This window comes from Melanerpes formicivorus, unplaced genomic scaffold (genome assembly GCF_026170545.1).
Source record: "Melanerpes formicivorus ecotype bairdi unplaced genomic scaffold, bMelFor1.0.p_v2 SCAF_31, whole genome shotgun sequence".
Classification (NCBI taxonomy): Eukaryota; Metazoa; Chordata; class Aves; order Piciformes; family Picidae; genus Melanerpes; species Melanerpes formicivorus.
Genome location: NW_027142383.1, coordinates 3,872,789 through 3,891,079, shown reverse-complemented (window position 1 = coordinate 3,891,079; position 18,291 = coordinate 3,872,789). Strand labels below are relative to the sequence as shown.

At 45.1% G+C, this 18,291-nt stretch overlaps 1 protein-coding gene across 2 annotated transcripts in view; it reads right to left on the bottom strand.

The window, feature by feature from the left end:
• Window positions 1-18,291, bottom strand: part of LOC137449664 (mothers against decapentaplegic homolog 2) — a 219,618-nt gene that overhangs the window by 57,259 nt on the left and 144,068 nt on the right. For both annotated transcript variants that reach the window (XM_068155399.1, XM_068155400.1), the window contains 5 exons: window positions 17,799-17,933; window positions 13,356-13,430; window positions 4,564-4,617; window positions 2,785-2,997; window positions 858-995 (listed from right to left, as the gene is read on the bottom strand). In XM_068155399.1, the coding sequence (XP_068011500.1) occupies window positions 858-995; window positions 2,785-2,997; window positions 4,564-4,617; window positions 13,356-13,430; window positions 17,799-17,933 (615 nt within the window). The remainder of the gene's footprint in view (window positions 1-857; window positions 996-2,784; window positions 2,998-4,563; window positions 4,618-13,355; window positions 13,431-17,798; window positions 17,934-18,291) is intronic.

The following is an 18,291-nucleotide window of genomic DNA, read 5'->3' as shown; positions in this document are numbered from 1 at the left end:
GATGCATGAGAAAGACCTCTCCTACTTCATCTATGACTCCCCCCCAGAAGGACCCTCACCACAAGGAAAGTACATACTCAAGAAGCCCAGGAATTTCCTTGAACTTATTATCATATCTCTGCCTTCTATTAAGCATGAGCATGCATATGTAGATGATGTAGATATATAAAGAAAAGATGGTAATTGTAAGGTGCTTTTTTGTCAGAGACTGGAGGTGGCTTTGAGGGGGAGTCTCTGCAGCCCGGCGTGTCGCTTCTTTCCCTTGCTTCTATTTTTTTAATAAAACAACTCTCACAAGAAACTTAGAAATTTTCTAGTGCGGCCCGTTCATAACACTCCTTCTTACCCTTTTTTAAGATGGGAGTGATGTTTGCCTTCCTCCAGTTGCAAGGCACCTATCCTATCTGCCATGATTTAACAAAGATGGTGGAGATTGGTCTGGTAATGACCTCCACCAGCTCCCTCAGCAGCTGTTGGTGCATGCTATCCAGACCCATGAATTTATGGATGTCCACATTAGTTAAATTCCCTAACCCAGTCCTCATCAACCAAAGGAAATTCCTCCTTTACCATGTCTTCCTCTGCAGCCTCAGGGGTCTGGGGCTCCTGAGGACAGTCTCCAGCAATATAGATGGAGACAAAAAAGGCATTTAGTAATTCCACCTTCTTTATATCCTCTGTCACGAAGGCACCCACCTCATTCAGCAGTGGGCCTACATTGCCTCTAGTGTTAGTTTTTCCTGCAATGTATTTATAGAAGCCCTTTATGTTGTCCCTTGACCTCCCTTGCAAGGTTGAATTCCAATAAATACATTCACTGGATAATTTTTATGCGAGACCTTTGGTAGGCTACTAACCTGGTGGAATTTTGCACACGGTCGCAGGATGCCAGCCATATCTTTGATTACAGTTGGGGCTCTGAACAAAAATCGCACTATCGCTTAGGCACTCAGCAAAGACTTCTCCACCAATGTAATAAAGACGTACTCCCCTTCCTGTAGCAAAATTCAAAGGAACTATAGTTATGATATGAATCAAGCAGAGTAACAAACAAGAAAGTATTTTGGTTCACAGAAAGTTGAGTTTTTTCACTACAACAGAAACAGTTGTTTAAAGGACCAAACTGCTGGGTCTAAAGCTGTAGCAGGAGCTGTGCTGGGTTACACCATCCTGGGTTTGGGTTGCAAGAGCCATTGGCCCTCTTGGCTGCCTGGGCACACTGTAGGCTCGTGTTCAGCCTACCATCAACCAGTACCCCCAGGTACCTCTCTACCTGGCCGCTCTCCAGCCACTCTGACCCCAGCCTGTAGCACTGCATGGGGTTGTTGTGGCCAATGTGCAGAACCCAGCACTTGGATGTATTAAATCTCATGCTGTTGGACTCTGCCCATCTGTCCAGCCTGTCGAGGTCCCTCTGCAGAGCCTCTGTACCCTCCAGCAGATCAACTCCTGACCCCAGCTTGGTATCAACAGCAAATTTACTGATGATGGACTCAATGTCCTCATCCAGATCATCAATAAAGATGTTAAAGAGCACAGGGCCCAGCAGTGATCCTTGGGGCACACCACTAGTGACTGTCTGCCAGCTGAATGTGGCACCATTCACCACCACTCTCTGGGCTTGGCCCTCCAGCCAGTTCCTAACCCAATGCAGTGTGCTCCCATCCAAGCCATAGGCTGACAGCTTGGCCAGGAGTTTGCTATGGGGGATGGTGTCAAAGGCCTTGCTGAGGTCAATTGCTGAGAAAAATTCTTGCAGAGAAAAATTTTTGGTCAAGAGCAAGACCAAATTTTCTAGCCATGTAATGACTTGTAGCTAAATCCAAGTGAGAAAGTTGTATTCATTACCAAATAATTTTTTTGCTTAAAGAAATACCAACATTGAAATGAAAATATTAGATTCAACAGAATTAAAAACTATGCTAATATTGAAGTGGTGTATGTGAAATGGCACAGACCACTATGGTGAAAACAGAAAACACAGGTATACCACCATCAACACTCTTCACTTACATGCATCCAATACTATTTCACAACTCAATGTATACCTCTGTACTACTTTGGCAAAAAACAACAGGAATTCATTTAGTCTTATTACAAAAAAAAAAAGCTCATAAGAAATTCTTTTGTTCACTTTTAAATTGTGATCTTCTTGTCTCTCTAAGTGGAGAAAAAATCTCTATGGGTTATTTCTAGCAGAAGTAAAATAAGTAATGCAAAGCAACATGTTGATATTTTGTAATTAAAGCTTAAATTTCAGGTATAAGCAACTTTGAATATAAATGTTACCCAGGGCAAAGTGATCCAACGAGGAGCCTGAAAGCCAAAAACTTGCCCTTTGGGATGCTTTGATGCATCATCTTTTTCCAGAAGGAAGAGAATAGTAACACAAGCAACAGAAATCCCATACAGCTGAGTGGCTTCCTCCTGTGCCACTCTCAGTCTGACAGCTGTGTGACTGCTGCTGCCATCAACTTAGTGACTACTTATTGCGGAAAGACATCTCCTTTCAACTGAAGTCATCACTATACCTCTTCCCAATTGCAACTGGCTGTGAGACAAACTGCTTCTCCCTGATTTCAGAAGTGGTGACCTCTGTGCTTTTGCACTTCTGTCCTCAGCAAAAGAGACCAAGCTCTCCTTTGTAAGTCTTGAGAGAAGTTCAACGGCTGGCAGCACAAGGGTGAAAGGATCCTAACACAGATCTGCCAATCCTACATGATCATTCCAGATAATTCAATGGCAAAAATTAAATTAAATATTTAAAAGACCAGAGATTTTTACCTATGTGTCGCCTTGTCATTTCCACTGTAGCATTTCTGTTTACATTGGAAAGCAGACCCAGACAAAATCGTTCTGAATTTGATGGATCTGTAAAGCCATCTACAGTCAGGGAAGGCTGTGATGCATGGAAGGTTTCTCCCACTCTTTGATTCAATTCATAATATGCTATTGAACACCAAAATGCAGGCTCCGAGTAAGTAACTGGTTGCAAGTCTAAAAAAAAAAATGTTTTAAATAAGCTTAACACAGAATGTGAGGATGAAAAGAAATCTATCTGCCCTGCTATTCGCTTCTTCCAGAAATGACAACGATAGTCTCCTCAAACTATTCAAATTATATTTTGCTTCCTGTCACTTTTACCTACACCAGTAAACAGAATGGAATTCAATATTCCACACAAGGGAAGGAGGAGGGAAAGAAGTAATCTAATCTGGCCACAGCTCATGTGTTTCAGTACTTTCGATTTGATTGGCAAAATGATTAACCTAATATTACTGTGAATAATGGATATCGAGACATTTGTGTTGTCTTTCTATAACTTACAATAATTCTGGCAACGTTAATGAAAAGATGAAACTATCAAACATTGAACCACACAAAGGAAAAAAAAATATTACCTTGTATTACACTATTATACTCTCTTTATCTAAAGGCAGCTCTAAGCTACTTTTACTCTCCCCTCCTAGAGCTCAGCATCTTCAACTTTTCCTGCACTGCTTCCCCTTTTTACCTACCCATATTACTTAGCATTCTGAACTGCATTTTCCTGTAACCATTCCTCAACCAAGCCCAAGGTAATTTGATCTTCCCAAGGCATTTATACAGTCATACAGCAGTGGCACCTGAACAAAGCAGGTGGGCAGCTAATGCAGGATCAGTAATAGTGTTGTGGTCACAGGTGAAACAGTACATGAGAAGAGCAGCAGAACACACATACAAGGGTGTCGTAGGGTTGGGGGAAAATAAGTTGAAAGGGAAGAAAAAAACTCACAGCCGGATTAGCAAAGGAGTGGGTGCTGTATATTTACAAAGCAATTTAGGGAACGCAGGGAAATATATACAGAATTTACAGTATTTACAATATATACAGAAATATACAACAAAAGTCACACAGAAATGAGGGTTCCCTCCTCTGCTGAGGGGGGTTCCCCACCCTTGCTCCCCCTTCTCTCCCCCTTTCCCCAGAGAGGGTTAGAAAGAGAGAAAAAGAGAAAATTAATTAAAAGCGGTTATGTGTTAGAATGTTAGAGAGTGTCTTATCTGCTCCAAGGTCAAGCCTGGCCGAAAGCCCAGAAAACTGCGAGCTGCAAAGGGGAGAAAGCAAAGTGCAGGAATGTCCAGGATTCTCTGCTGCACTCCCAGTTCAAAAGGTGCTTTCCCCCAGTCTACCAATGAAATTAGTTTAGATCCGTCTTTCGTTTACAAACATCCGACCACAATATTCCCTTTCTTAAGGGGACAGCCTCAAACAGTCACAAAGGGAGACAGCAAGTCTAGGCAGCACTATGGATAGGCTAATGTGCTTTAAACTATTTCATAAATGTTATTCCTGCACATACAGTCATATCATTCTTTCTCTTTGCTAGAAGCTCAACAGTTACAGAAATAGAGTAGTTATTAACAAGTTATTAACCCAGCCCTATTATGTTTATCATGAAGAAGTCAACCCAATAGTTTCCTCCTAATACAGCTCTTACTTTTTTAAAGTACATTTTAATTTTTAATGTAATTATATAGAGAGTAATCACACAGAAACAACTAAAAGTATTTCCATCTTACCCAAGCTATGATTAACTGGGGAGAGAGTACTAGGAGACAGCTCTGCTGGAGATCCTGTTGAAGAAATACAGATTGTTTCAGAGCAAATGATTCTTGTTATTTCAGATGGGTATGACAAATATCTAGATATACTTTTACATTAACATTTTCTGGAACCCAGTGCGTGATGAAGAGAGAGGAGGCAGCTTGAGGAGCGCAGCTCTGGAAGTTTGGCTTTGCTTCCCTTGCTTTTCAGGTGGTAAGGGGCTGGTGGCTCGGGACTTCCCGAAGAGAGGAGGAGGGGCAGGGGGCTCGGATTGCCTACGTGCCTGGGGGAGGGGTTGCCGCGGAGACCGCATGCAAACCAAACAGAACCCAGCGCGTGGCTGAAGAGAGAGGAGGCGGCTTGAGCGCAACTCAGCTCAGCTCAGCTCAGCTCAGCTCAGCTCAGCCTTCTTACGGACAGGGGAAAAAAAAAAAAAAAAAGCCGTGTGGAGAGGGTGGTTACTGCAAGATGGTCACCACTAGAGCAAAGGCTAACAGAAGGACAGTGGGCATCCAAACAGAGACCACACACAAGCATGCAGATGTTCAGGTAGGTGGCTGCAGTGAGTGCTGGAGCCTGGCACTCGATATGGAGGATGGAGGGAGCAGCTCCTGTGTCAGGTGTGAGCAGGTCAGTGATCTGATGAGCATGGTGGTCAAACTAAAAGAAGAGGTGGAAAGGCTAAGAGCTAGAAGAGATGGCGAGCAGAAAATTGACGATTCCCATAATGTAATCTCTTCTAAACCAGAACAGGGGGTAACACTTAGGGGAACAGGGAGTTTGATACCTTCCCAGAAGCAAGATTCTCAACCTCCCTGTAGTAACCCACATGAGCAGGGCCAATGGGAACAGGTCTCTGCCCGACGGAAGAAATGCAAACAAAGGAAGTCTGCTCCTGTGAGCAGCACGCTGCCTCCAGTGCAGTTACAGAACAGGTATGAGGCTCTGCAGGAGGAACAGGTCATTGGTAAGGTCGAGGACTCAAGAAGGTCAGAAGCTGCACCAATGACAGGTTGCCTCAGGCCAGCCATCAAAACTTACCCAGAAAAGAAACCTCGCAGGGTCATCGTCATAGGAGACTCCCTACTGAGGGGAACAGAGGGCCCAATATGCAGACCAGACCAATTTCATAGAGCGGTCAGCTGCCTCCCTGGTGCCCAAGTAAAAGATGCTGTAGATAGAATTCCCAAACTTGTGAGTCCTTCAGACTACTACCCACTGCTGGTCTTTCAGGTGGGCAGTGACGATGTAACAATGAGAGGCTCACAATCTATTAAAAAAGACTTTAGAACCTTAGGGCAAATGCTAAAGGGATCAGGAGCTAAAGTCGTGTTCTCTGCCATCCCTCTAACGTCAGCAATGGATGAGGATACACTGAGGAAGGGCCAACAGATCAATTCATGGCTCAGGGGCTGGTGCCATCGACAGGGCTTTGGGTTCCACAATCATGGATTGGTTTTCAAGGCACCAGAGCTGAAAACAACTTATGGGACACACTTGTCCCAGAGGGGGATAAGAATCCTGGGGCAGGAATTGGCAGGGCTCATTGATAGGGCTTTAAACTAGATTTGAAGGGGGAAGGGGTTAATAGTCTCCTGCTGGCTGGTGACAAACAGAGGGGCAGCTCACCAGCAGCAGAGAGAAGGAGAGCTGGTAAGGGCTCTCAACTTGCTGCCCTGAGGCAAGCCACGAATGATCCACCAGGACATTCTGTGGAAACCGAGGGGAATTGGCACAAGAGGAGGACAGGGCCAGCCCAGCTGAAGTGCTTCTATGCGAATGCGCGCAGCTTGGGCAACAAACAGGATGAGTTAAGGGCCACTGTGCTGCTGGGATGCCATGACATAGTGGCTGTTACTGAAACTTGGTGGGATGAATCCCATGACTGGAATGTAGGGATAGATGGGTATAAACTCTTTAGGAAGGATAGGCAGGGAAGGAGAGGAGGAGGATCCTGGGTAGGGAATTGGCGGGTCTCATCGACAGGGCTTTAAACTAGTTTCGAAGGGGGAAGGGGCTGAAAATAGTCCTCTCAGACAAGAGTCTGGGGGTGACAAGCTAGAGTCGGAGGTGAAACCAGCAGCCCAGCTGAAGTGCATGTACACTAATGCACGAAGCATGGGTAACAAACAGGAGGAGCTGGAAGCCTTGATGCAGCAGGAAAATTATGATGTAGTTGCCATCACAGAGACGTGGTGGGACGACTCACATGACTGGAGCGCTGCAATCGACGGTTACAAGCTCTTCAGGAGAGACAGGCGAGGAAGAAGGGGTGGAGGGGTGGCCCTTTACATCAGGAAGGCACTAGATGCCATTGAGATGGAGATTAGGGACGATCGGATTGAATACTTGTGGATAAGAATTAGAGGGAAGACCAGCAGGGCAGACACCCTGGTTGGAGTCTGTTATAGACCACCCAACCAGGAGGAAGATGTTGACAAAGCATTCTATAGGCAGCTTAGGGCTGTCTCAAGATCTCCGGACCTTGTTCTCATGGGCGACTTCAACCTGCCTGACATCTGCTGGGAACTCAACACGGCAGAGAGGAGACAGTCTAGAAGGTTTTTAGAATGCATGGAGGACAGCTTCTTCTCCCAGCTGCTGCGAGAGCCTACCAGGGGCAAGGCTATGCTTGACCTCCTCTTCACCAATAGGGAAGGACTGGTGGGCGATGTGGTGGTTGGAGGGTGTTTGGGGTCCAGTGACCATGAGATAATTGAATTCTCGGTTTTTGGTCAAGCCAAGAGGGGCGACAAGAAGACCTCCACTCTGGACTTCTGGAGGGCAGACTTCGGGTTACTCAAGGAACTAATTCAGAGGGTTCCTTGGGATAAAGCCCTTAAAAACAAAGGGGTCCAGGAGAGCTGGACCTACTTCAAGGAAGAATTGTTGAAGGCTCAGGGACAGGCTGTGCCAATGTGCCGGAAGATGAGCTGCCGGGGCAGACGGCCAGCCTGGATGGTTCACGAACTTTTAATGGAACTGAGGGAAAAAAAGAGGGTGTGTCACCTTTGGAAGAGAGGGGAGGCAACCCACAGAATGTTTAAGGATGTTGCTAGGTCTTGTAGGAAGAGAATTAGGGAGGCAAAAGCACACTTGGAGCTTAAACTGGCCTCTACTGTGAAGGACAACAAAAAGTCCTTCTATAAATACATTAATAGTAAGAGGAAGGGGAAGTACAACCTCCACTCCTTGGTAGATACGGAGGGGAACATTGTAACAAAGGATGAGGAAAAGGCAGAGATAATTAACACCTTCTTTGCCTCAATTTTTACTAGAAGGGCAGAACGTCTTCCTGACAGCTGGCCTGCAGAGCTGGCAGAAGGAGCCAGGGAGCTGCACAGTTTCCCTGTGTTCCATGAGGCGGTGGTTGGAACTTTCCTTAGCAGCTTGGATCCCCACAAGTCCATGGGACCAGATGAGATTCATCCTAGGGTGCTGAGAGAGCTGGCAGACGAGCTGGCCAAGCCACTCTCCATAATTTTCCAGCAGTCCTGGCTCACTGGCGAGGTCCCAGAGGACTGGAATCTGGCCACCGTGGTGCCCATCCATAAGAAGGGCCGGTTGGATGAGCCAGGGAATTACAGGCCTGTCAGCCTGACCTCATTGCCTGGCAAGATCATGGAACAGGTCATCCTGAGTGCAATAACACAACACTTAGAGGATGGCCAAGGGATCAGGCCTAGCCAGCATGGATTTAGAAGGGCAGGTCCTGCCTGACCAACCTGATCTCCTTCTATGATCAGGTGACCCGCCTGGTGGATGTGGGGAGGCCTGTTGATGTAGTCTACCTGGACCTCAGCAAGGCCTTTGACACCGTCCCCCATAGCAAACTGCTGGCCAAGCTGTCAGCCCATGGCTTGGATGGGAGCACACTGCATTGGGTTAGGAACTGGCTGGATGGCCGAGCCCAGAGAGTGGTCTTGAACGGTGCCACATCCAGCTGGCGGCCAGTCACTAGGGGTGTGCCCCAAGGATCAGTGCTGGGCCCTGTGCTCTTTAACATCTTTATTGATGATCTGGATGAGGGCATTGAGTCCATCATCAGTAAATTTGCTGACGACACCAAGCTGGGGGCAAGAGTTGATCTGCTGGAGGGTAGAGAGGCTCTGCAGAGAGACCTCGACAGGCTGGACAGATGGGCAGAATCCAACGGCATGAGATTTAACACATCCAAGTGCCGGGTTCTGCACATTGGCCACAACAACCCCATGCAGTGCTACAGGCTGGGGTCAGAGTGGCTGGAGAGCAGCCAGGCAGAGAGGGACCTGGGGGTGCTGGTTGATGGCAGGCTGAACATGAGCCTGCAGTGTGCCCAGGCAGCCAAGAGGGCCAATGGCATCCTGGCCTGCATCAGGAACAGTGTGGCCAGCAGGAGCAGGGAGGTCATTCTGCCCCTGTACACTGCACTGGTTAGGCCACACCTCGAGTACTGTGTCCAGTTCTGGGCCCCTCAGTTTAGGAAGGATGTTGACTTGCTGGAACGAGTCCAGAGAAGAGCAACAAAGTTGGTGAGGGGTTTGGAACACAAGCCCTATGAGGAGAGGCTGAGGGAGCTGGGGCTGCTTAGCCTGGAGAAGAGGAGACTCAGGGGTGACCTTATCACTCTCTACAACTACCTGAAGGGAGGTTGTAGACAGGCTGATGATGGTCTCTTCTCCCAGGCACCCAGTACCAGAACAAGAGGACACAGTCTCAGGCTGCGCCAGGGGAGGTTCAGGTTGGATATTAGGAAGAAGTTCTATACAGAAAGAGTGATTGCGCTATGGAATGGGTTGCCCGGGGAGGTGGTGGAGTTGCCGTGGGTTGGGTGGGTTGGATTGGTTGATGGGTTGGACACGATGATCTTGAAGGTCTCTTCCAACCTGGTTTGGTTTATTCTAATAAAGGTTTATTCTAATAAAGGTGTTGCCCTCTATGTCAATAGCCAGTTAGAATCAGTGGAGCTCCACCTGGGGAGGGATGATGAGCTAGTTGAGAGCGTATGGGTTAAAATTAAAGGCAGGACAGGGGAAGGAGATATTACTGTGGGGGTCTCCTACAGGCCACCTGACCAGCAGATCCAAGCAGATGAGGCCCTCCATAGGCAAATAGAAGCGGCTTCCAGGTCACAAGCCCTGGTCCTCATGGGTGATTTCAACCACCCGGACATCTGCTGCAGGGACAACACAGCAAGGCACCAGCAATCCAGGATGTTCCTGGACTGCATAGAAGACAACTTCCTCCTCCAAATGGTAGAGGAACCAACAAGAAAAGGTGCTATGGTGGACCTTGTTCTCACCAACAGGGAAGGGCTGGTAAGCAATGTGAGGCTCATAGACGGCCTTGGCTGCAGTTACCATGAAGCAGTTGAATTTAATATCCTCAGGGCAATCAGGAGGAAGTATTCCAAGCTCACGACCCTAGACTTTAGGCGTGCAGATTTTGATCGCTTCAGGGATCTGCTAGCCAAAGTGTCGTGGGATAAAGCCCTGGAGGGAAGAGGGACCCAGGACAGCTGGTCAGTATTCAAGGACCACCTCCTCTGTGTCCAGGAGCTCTGTATACCAACAAAGAGAAAAGCAGGTAAGAATGCTAGGAGGCCTGCCTGGATGAGCAAGGAGCTACAGGGCACACTATTACTTAAAAGGAAACTCTACAGGAAGTGGAGAGAAGGACAGGTAGAAAAGGGGGAATATAAGGAAGCTGCCCGAGCAGCAAGAGTCCTGGTTAGGAAAGCCAGAGCAGAGTTTGAATTGAATCTAGCCAGGGAGATTAAAGGGAACACTAAGAACGTCTACAGGTATATTAATGGGAAGAAGAAGACTAGGGTAGGTGTGGGCCCCCGCAGAAAGGAAAATGGTGACATGGTCACAAGTGATGAGGAAAAGGCTGAGGTACTTAAAAACCTCTTTACCTCAGTCTTCACTGCAAGGGCCTCTAGCCACACTCCTGATGTTATGGAAGACAATGCCAGGGACGGGGAGGAAGAACTGCCCATTGTAAGTGCAGATCAGGTTCATGATCACCTGAAGAACCTGAAAGTGTTCAAGTCCATGGGACCCGACGGGATACACCCACGGGTACTAAGAGAACTGGCAGATGAGGTTGCTAAACCCCTCTCTATTATATTTCAAAAGTCATGGCAATCTGGTGAAGTCCCCACAGACTGGAAAAGGGGAAACATTGCCCCCATCTTCAAAAAGGGTAAGAAGGAGGAACCAGGGAACTACAGGCCAGTCAGTCTCACCTCTGTGCCTGGAAAGATCATGGAGCAGATCCTCCTGGAGTCACTACTCGCTCAAAAGAATAGTGAAGAGGTGATTTGGAACAGTCAGCATGGCTTTTCCAAGGGCAAATCCTGCCTGACCAACCTGGTGGCCTTCTATGAGCAGGTGACAAAATTAATAGATGAGGGGCGAGCAACTGATGTCATTTACCTGGACCTGAGCAAAGCCTTCGACACTGTCCCGCACCACATCCTGGTCTCCAAACTGGTGACACATGGGTTTGATGGGTGGACCACTAGATGGATAAGGAACTGGCTTGATGGCTGCACCCAAAGAGTGGCTGTCAATGGGTCCATGTCCCAGTGGAGGCCAGTGACAAGCGGAGTCCCTCAGGGATCAGTCCTGGGACCTGTCTTGTTCAACATCTTTGTGGGTGCCATGGACAGTGGCATTGAGTGCACCCTCAGCAAGTTTGATGATGACACCAAGCTGTGTGGTGTAGCAGACACGCTGGAGGGAAGGGAGGCCATCCAGAGGGACCTTGACAGGCTGGAGAGGTGGGCACAAGCCAACCTCATGAAGTTCAATAAGAGCAAGTGCAGGGTCCTGCATCTGGGTCGAGGCAATCCCAGGCACAAATACAGGCTGGGCAGTGACTGGCTGGAAAGCAGCCCTGAGGAGAGAGACTTGGGGGTGCTGGTGGAGAAAAAGCTCAACATGAGCTCTCAGTGTGCGCTTGCAGCCCGCAAAGCCAATCAGATCCTGGGCTGCATCAGGAGATGTGTGGCCAGCAGGTCGAGGGAGGTGATCCTCCCCCTCTACTCAGCCCTGGTGAGACCCCACCTGGAGTACTGCATCCAGTTCTGGAGCCCCTATTGCAAGAGGGATGTGGAGGTGCTGGAACGTGTCCAGAGAAGGGCCACGAGGATGATCAGAGGGCTGGAGCACCTCTCCTATGTGGACAGACTGAAGGAGTTGGGGCTGTTCAGTCTGCAGAAGAGAAGGCTCCGAGGTGACCTAATTGTGGCCTTCCAGTATCTGAAGGGGGCCTACAGGAAGGCTGGGGGAGGACTTCTCAGGATCTCAGGTAGTGATAGGACTAGGGGGATTGGAATGAAGCTGGAGGTGGGGAGATTCAGGCTAGATGTGAGGAGGAGGTTCTTCACCATGAGAGTGGTGAAGCACTGGAATGGGTTGTCCAGGGAGGTGGTCAAGGCCCCGTCCCTGGAGGTGTTTAAGAGCACGCTGGATGAGGCTCTGTCCAGCCTGATCTAGTGTGGGGTGTCCCTGCCCATGGCAGGGGGGTTGGAACTAGATGATCCTTGTGGTCCCTTCCAACCCTGAATGAAACTATGAAACTATGAAACTATGAATAAGAAACCTCAGAAATCCTACAGTTTTCCAGCATGTCACATGCTTATTCTGAATTAAGATTACATTTAATTTTCCAGACTCCTAGGAACCTAACTCTCCTCGTAAAGAGAGGATTAATATCTTAGTGCACTGAAATATTATTACTTCATGCACACTCTGGACATAACTGTTTATATGCTTCTCCAGTGAGAAATTAATGACTTTTTTCCAAATTCCATGAAAAAAAACTAATAAAAAGTGGGTGAGGCAATCAAGGTATTATCCGTCTGTTCTCAAAGGAGAGGGTTTATCTCTAGAAAAGAACAAGCTGGATTTCCTCATTTGAGGAAATTATTCTTTCCTAGAAAGAGGAAGGCAAAATACTCAGAAAAACATGAACTCTCCAACATAATTTGTTCACAAGTAGGCAAAATACAGAGAGGTTTTGCACAGGAACATTGCTACAGCAACTGCTGATGTCAGGCTTGTTAAATTAAGGCATTTATTGTCACATAGTGGAAAAATATTGCATTTCTTACAGAAATTAGTGTAGTCGATTCCAATTAACTGGAAAAGGTTGCTAACATTAGATAACCAAACACATACTCAAGTCTGCTAGCACATAGCAGGAGGTTCTTATCCAGTACATTTACTGTGCTTTGTTCAAGTCTAGGGCCAACCATATTATCTAGAAACCCTTTCATACTAAGTCACAAATTCTTATTGTTTCTAGAACTCTTTCAATATAGCATTCCATGCAAGAATTAATTTGAAATATGGCAGAAACAATAAGGTTGTCAGAGTTCAGAGACGAGTTCTCAATGCATCATTTCTGTAACTTGTTTAGGCCAACATATATTTAGGTTCAATGAACCTATTTTCAGAAGATAAAGTTAGGTAGGGGTAGGATGAAGCCAGTCAGCTATTAAAATCTATTTTCAGGCTTTCTGATGAAGTCTTAATTAGACCTGCATGCTTTTATAACAAAACAAATGCACTTAATATGGTACAAAATGTTTTAAAAGCATTTCCATAGCAAAACCTTACTTTGTTCACAAAAGACTGAAAGTGGTATTTTAAACAGAAAACACCATGTTGTACAGAGGACTACTGGCATCATCCTTTGGGTTGAATTCATGCTGTTATGGAGAGGGACCACAACTAGTAAACCCAAGTCTTCAAAATAGTGAAAAAATAAATTTTACCTGTATCCATGCTTTGGTTCAACTGCTGGTCACTTGTTTCTCCATCTTCGCTGATATATCCTGGAGGTGGTGTTTCTGTCAAAAAAACCCAAACAACAAAACAAACAAAATCCAACTATAGATTCAAGAACTAGGGAAATCTTTAAGATTTAGCATTTGGGGGTTTTGTCCACAAGTCCTCATGAGCTCCGTAATGCCTGAACACTGAATTATAATTTCATTTTGCTGTCCTTTTCCCCTTCCAGTTGGACTTCAAACCCATTACCTGCCTTATTGTTTGCATAAATGTATCATCTCTTGTATACCAGGCAATTGCTCAAATATGTTGTATAATGAGCAGATAATCTTTGTTTGTTCCATTTAAGACATGACACTTTCATTACAACAAATGACAATTTTGCAATTGTGATCAACAGCTTTCACATAAAGAGCCCCAAGTCTCTCACCTACTCCTTGTCAGAGAGATACTCCAGTCCCCTAATCATGTTTGTGTCCCTCCATTGGATTCTCTCCAGTAGATCTCTGTCTCTCTTGAACTGGGGAGCCCAGAACTGGGCATAATACTCCAGGTACGGCCTCACAAGGGCAGAGTAGAGGGAGAGAAGAACCTCCCATGACCTGCCATCTACACCCTTAATGCATTCCAGAATACCATTTGCCTTCTTGGCCATAAGGGCACATTGCTGGCACATAGTGAACTTGTTGTCCATCAGGACTCCCAGGCCCTTCTGTGCAGAGGTGCTTTCCAGCAGGTCAGTCCCTAACCTGTATTGGTGCATGGGATTATTCCTCCCCAGGTGCAGAACTCTATGCTTGTCCTTCTTGAACTTCAATCATTTCCAATTCAACCCATGCCTCCTGTTTCCAGTTGCTAATTGTGGTGGTGAGAGAAAGTTCAGTTCTCCCTTCCCCACATTCAGTTCCAGTAACTGTCCCTTTCTCAAAGCCACAGCCTAAAATGGTCACACTAATCTGGATCTTTGGCACAGATTATTTTCCATATGTAGTCTGTCTGAACAGAGATTTCCTCCACCCAGTACTATTAATACTGTTTTAGAGCCAGATGTTGGGCACCACCACAGCTGGAAATAAATACCTAAGTGTGACATTAAAAATTCTTAGCAGAGCCTGAATGCTGCCAGTAGTTTCGACAACGCAGCTCGACATGTCCGTAATCTGAAAGGGAACATACAGCCTCAAAGGTCATCCTGCACCTTCTTCACAGTTGTCATCTTCCCAGCTGTAGGTGAAACCAACCTCTCTATAGACTAAGTACTAAAACACTATCACAGTGTAAAACTACCACAGTTTTCAGTCTGGCCTATGGCTAAAGAAAATGATTCTCTTAAGCACGTGGCAGTTTTAGGCTATGCCTTTAAAATTAAGATGCAGATTTCGAGCAGATTTTGCTTATAAATACAGCTTCCATTTGCTTCTGAGTTAGTTGTGTTTAGTTAATGTGTGATGGGAAATTTCAACCCACCACATTATGCAAAATAATTGGCACCTATTCAACGTGGGGCAATTGCTTGATTAATTCCTGCTCAGATTAAGGAAGCAAAATGAAGCTGTTTTGGATTCTGTGGCATTTGATATATTCTGGCCTTAGGGTGATAATTTACAAATGGTGCATCGGAATAATGCTCGATAAGCTGGGAAGATATCTGATATATAAATTATACCTTTGGTTTAAGTACAAACTGCAAATGTTGCATGATTGCTGTCTTGGGCTCTTTTGGCTTAAGAAATATGAGAATGTCACTGTGACTACTTTGCCCACAGAAATGTATGAATTCAGCATTCCTGTAGGTGAAAGCTATTGAGCAGTAGCAGCTGGCATTCCAAAGTGTTTATTTGCTGTGTGTGATTCTGCTGTCAGTAATAACTAATATGTTCTTGTTAATGACCTTGCTACGGGAGAGACTAGCAGCTAATGTTTTATTTTTAGACACATCAGACATAGGCATAGGAGAAGCAGTTCTAACTCAAATCCAGAGATTTCTAGTAAGGAAGAGACAGGGGAAACAGCTAGGAACAGTGCAGTGGTTTGAGCCTTAACTGGGAGTTAAGAGCTCAGATGGGGACAAGGCTGAGAATCTCTCCCCCGCTCCCTGCCTCCTCCCTCCCAACAGAGAGGAAAAAAAAGGAAAGGGAAGGAGCAAATCCACCAAGCAATAATTTGGAGTTGGCTTGGAAGTAAAGAGGTGTATATATATATATATATATATATATATGTATAACAATAACAGGTAAGGTTCACAAGGGCAAGGAACAAGGATGGATGGGAGGGGGAAAAAAAACCCAACAAGAATACAAAACCAGTCTCTCTCTCTGAAGAGGCGCTGTTGGGAAGAGCGCAATGGAGACTATGACAAGCACCAATATGGTTAAAGCATAGCTCAACTTTATTCTGAGATCTCTTGCTTTTATAGGCCTCTAAGGTTAAGCTTGTTTACACGGTGCTCTGCATAGCTAGTTTCTGTGATTAGCAACTCCTTCTTTCCAAGGTCAGACAGCTGCAAGCAGCTTTTTTCATCAGCTGCCAGGTCTTCTTTTCTCAGCCTTCTGTGCTGCTCCAAGGGCGAGTTGCCTGCTGCCCCAGATCCTACACTTCTTCCCAGGCCTGACAGTGTGGATTGTTCATTATTCCCATCAGGTGTCCACGTTCTGCCAAAAAATCCTCCACAATACCCCCTTTTAAATTTTTGAACAATCCATGCTTGGGAGATGATTTTTGTGGTCACTGATACACAGCAATACTTTCGAGGTCAATCTTTTCTTGGCCCATCAAAGGGTCCACAAATTCAGCACAGTTTCCCAGCAACAGACTGTGACCGTTTGAGGCTGTGTCTTTAAGAAAGAGACAGTGCTGGGACACTATGGCTGAATGTTTTGGAATATTAATGAAAACAATCAGATATTCTAATTTCATTGGTGAATTGGTAGAATGCAGTTTTAAGTTTAGATGCAGCTGGGACTTTCCTCAGTTCGCTCCTTTCCTTTTCCCTTTCCAGCTCATCTGCTTCTGGACTCCCTGCCAGACTGACCTTGGACAGATAAGCATGTGGCCTACTAATACTTTGCTTTAATTAATAACTGCTCTTTTTCTCTCTTTCTAACCCTCTTTGGGGAAAAAAGGGAGAGAAGGGGATACAGGGGGGGAAACCCTCCTCCAGAGGAGGGAATTTCATTCCTGTATTATTGGGGTTTTTTTTGGATTTTCAAATGGTGGCTTTTCAGTAAGTTGTTTGCAAATGCTATCAAAAGCCCTCAGCTTTTGGTCTTTAAAGATCTGCTGTCTCTAGGTGGAAATAAATGTGGCACAAATTAAACAGATGAGATGAAATTAATTGAATAATTGTTGGTGCCTTTTCACTCCTTGGATACAATTAAAGAAAATGCAAGCAACATCCTGTTTAAGACATAGATACAATTTATATATTGTATATATTTGAGTTTCAAGGCAGTCATATTATTCATCAAGAGAGTCCAGATCTGAATTTTAAGCTTGTACTTAACATAGCTCTGTTACACATTTATGAGAAAACTTCAGCTTTGCTTGGTTTTACATTCCAGGCATCTTCCTGAAGAGATAGGAAACAGGAAGTTGGAGAAGGAAACAAAGGTCACTGATTTTCTGTTTCAGTAAGGGTACAGGATTTCAGATGCATTGTAACAGATTAGTCTTGGTATTTGGGTGGGGAAGAGGCAAAGAGGGAAAGAAGGAATTCTTTAAGAGTTTAATATTTTTAGGTTGTTACAGTATCACAGTATCACAGTATCACAGTATCACTTAGGTTGGAAAGGACCTCGAGGATCATCGAGTCCAACCTATCAACACAGACCCCATGACTAGACCATGGCACCAAGTGCCACGTCCAGTCTCCCCTTGAACGCCTCCAGGGTCGATACAGTAAACAGTATGTTCTTTCATACTAAAAAGACAAAACTGTATGTGCATGATAGTAACAAATACACAAAGCAGATCTTGATCAATTGTAAACTACGTATCAAAACACTTTTTAAATCACTGTCTTACAACATAAAGTTTTCTCCACATACTGGATATAGTGAGACTGAGTAGTAGTTTACTACTCAATCTCCAACAGACAGCATTTGACAACCTCTATATCATTGTAAAAGAAGATTAATGCATAAGCTGAAGGTCTGCTTTTTACTCATTAGCATTCTGAATCTTAAATGAGCTATTGAAACCAAGTAAGCTATTGTGAAACCATGGCAATGTGGTTTCACACAGGATCGTGTTCTGCCAACAACCGTGTTCAGATATTTCCACTAAAGTTAATACATGAAATCAACTAGATTTAATGTATTGGTGCATCTTTCAATTACTTTGATCACTCTAGGAGGATGAAATTACCATCTTTGTTCCAGTAGCGCTATATTAAATACATTGTTTACAGTGGGGGGTTAAGAAAATACCTGGTATGTAATTGCTCTGTGGTTCAATTCCAGCTGGAAAGTTAGTGTTTTCAGGAATGGAATGGGTATAGTCATCGAGAGGCGGAAGCTCCATTAGAATTTCAGTGTGCCGTGGCACTAGTACAGGAGGCAAGACTGGAAAAGCAAAATTCAATGCATTAGTAAGATCCTCAAAATATACACTTCTGTGAGCTAAAATGAAAAACAAAAATCTATGTAATCTAACAATTTCTTATTATGTTTTGAAATTTTTGAAATAATGCAACTGAGGCACTCTTGGGTAAGGCTATTCCACATTAGGGAAGATAAGTTATCTCTATTCTCCTTTTCAGTCCAGACTCTACTTAGCCAGCTGAAAAATGCTAGTGGTATTGAAAATGTTTATCAGGGTATTCAACCCATTTGAAAAGGTTTTTCAGTATCTTTGCTATTAAATACTTCCAGGAGAGGGCATTCTCAAAAGATTTATTTCTAAGGATCTTGTATTTTTGGC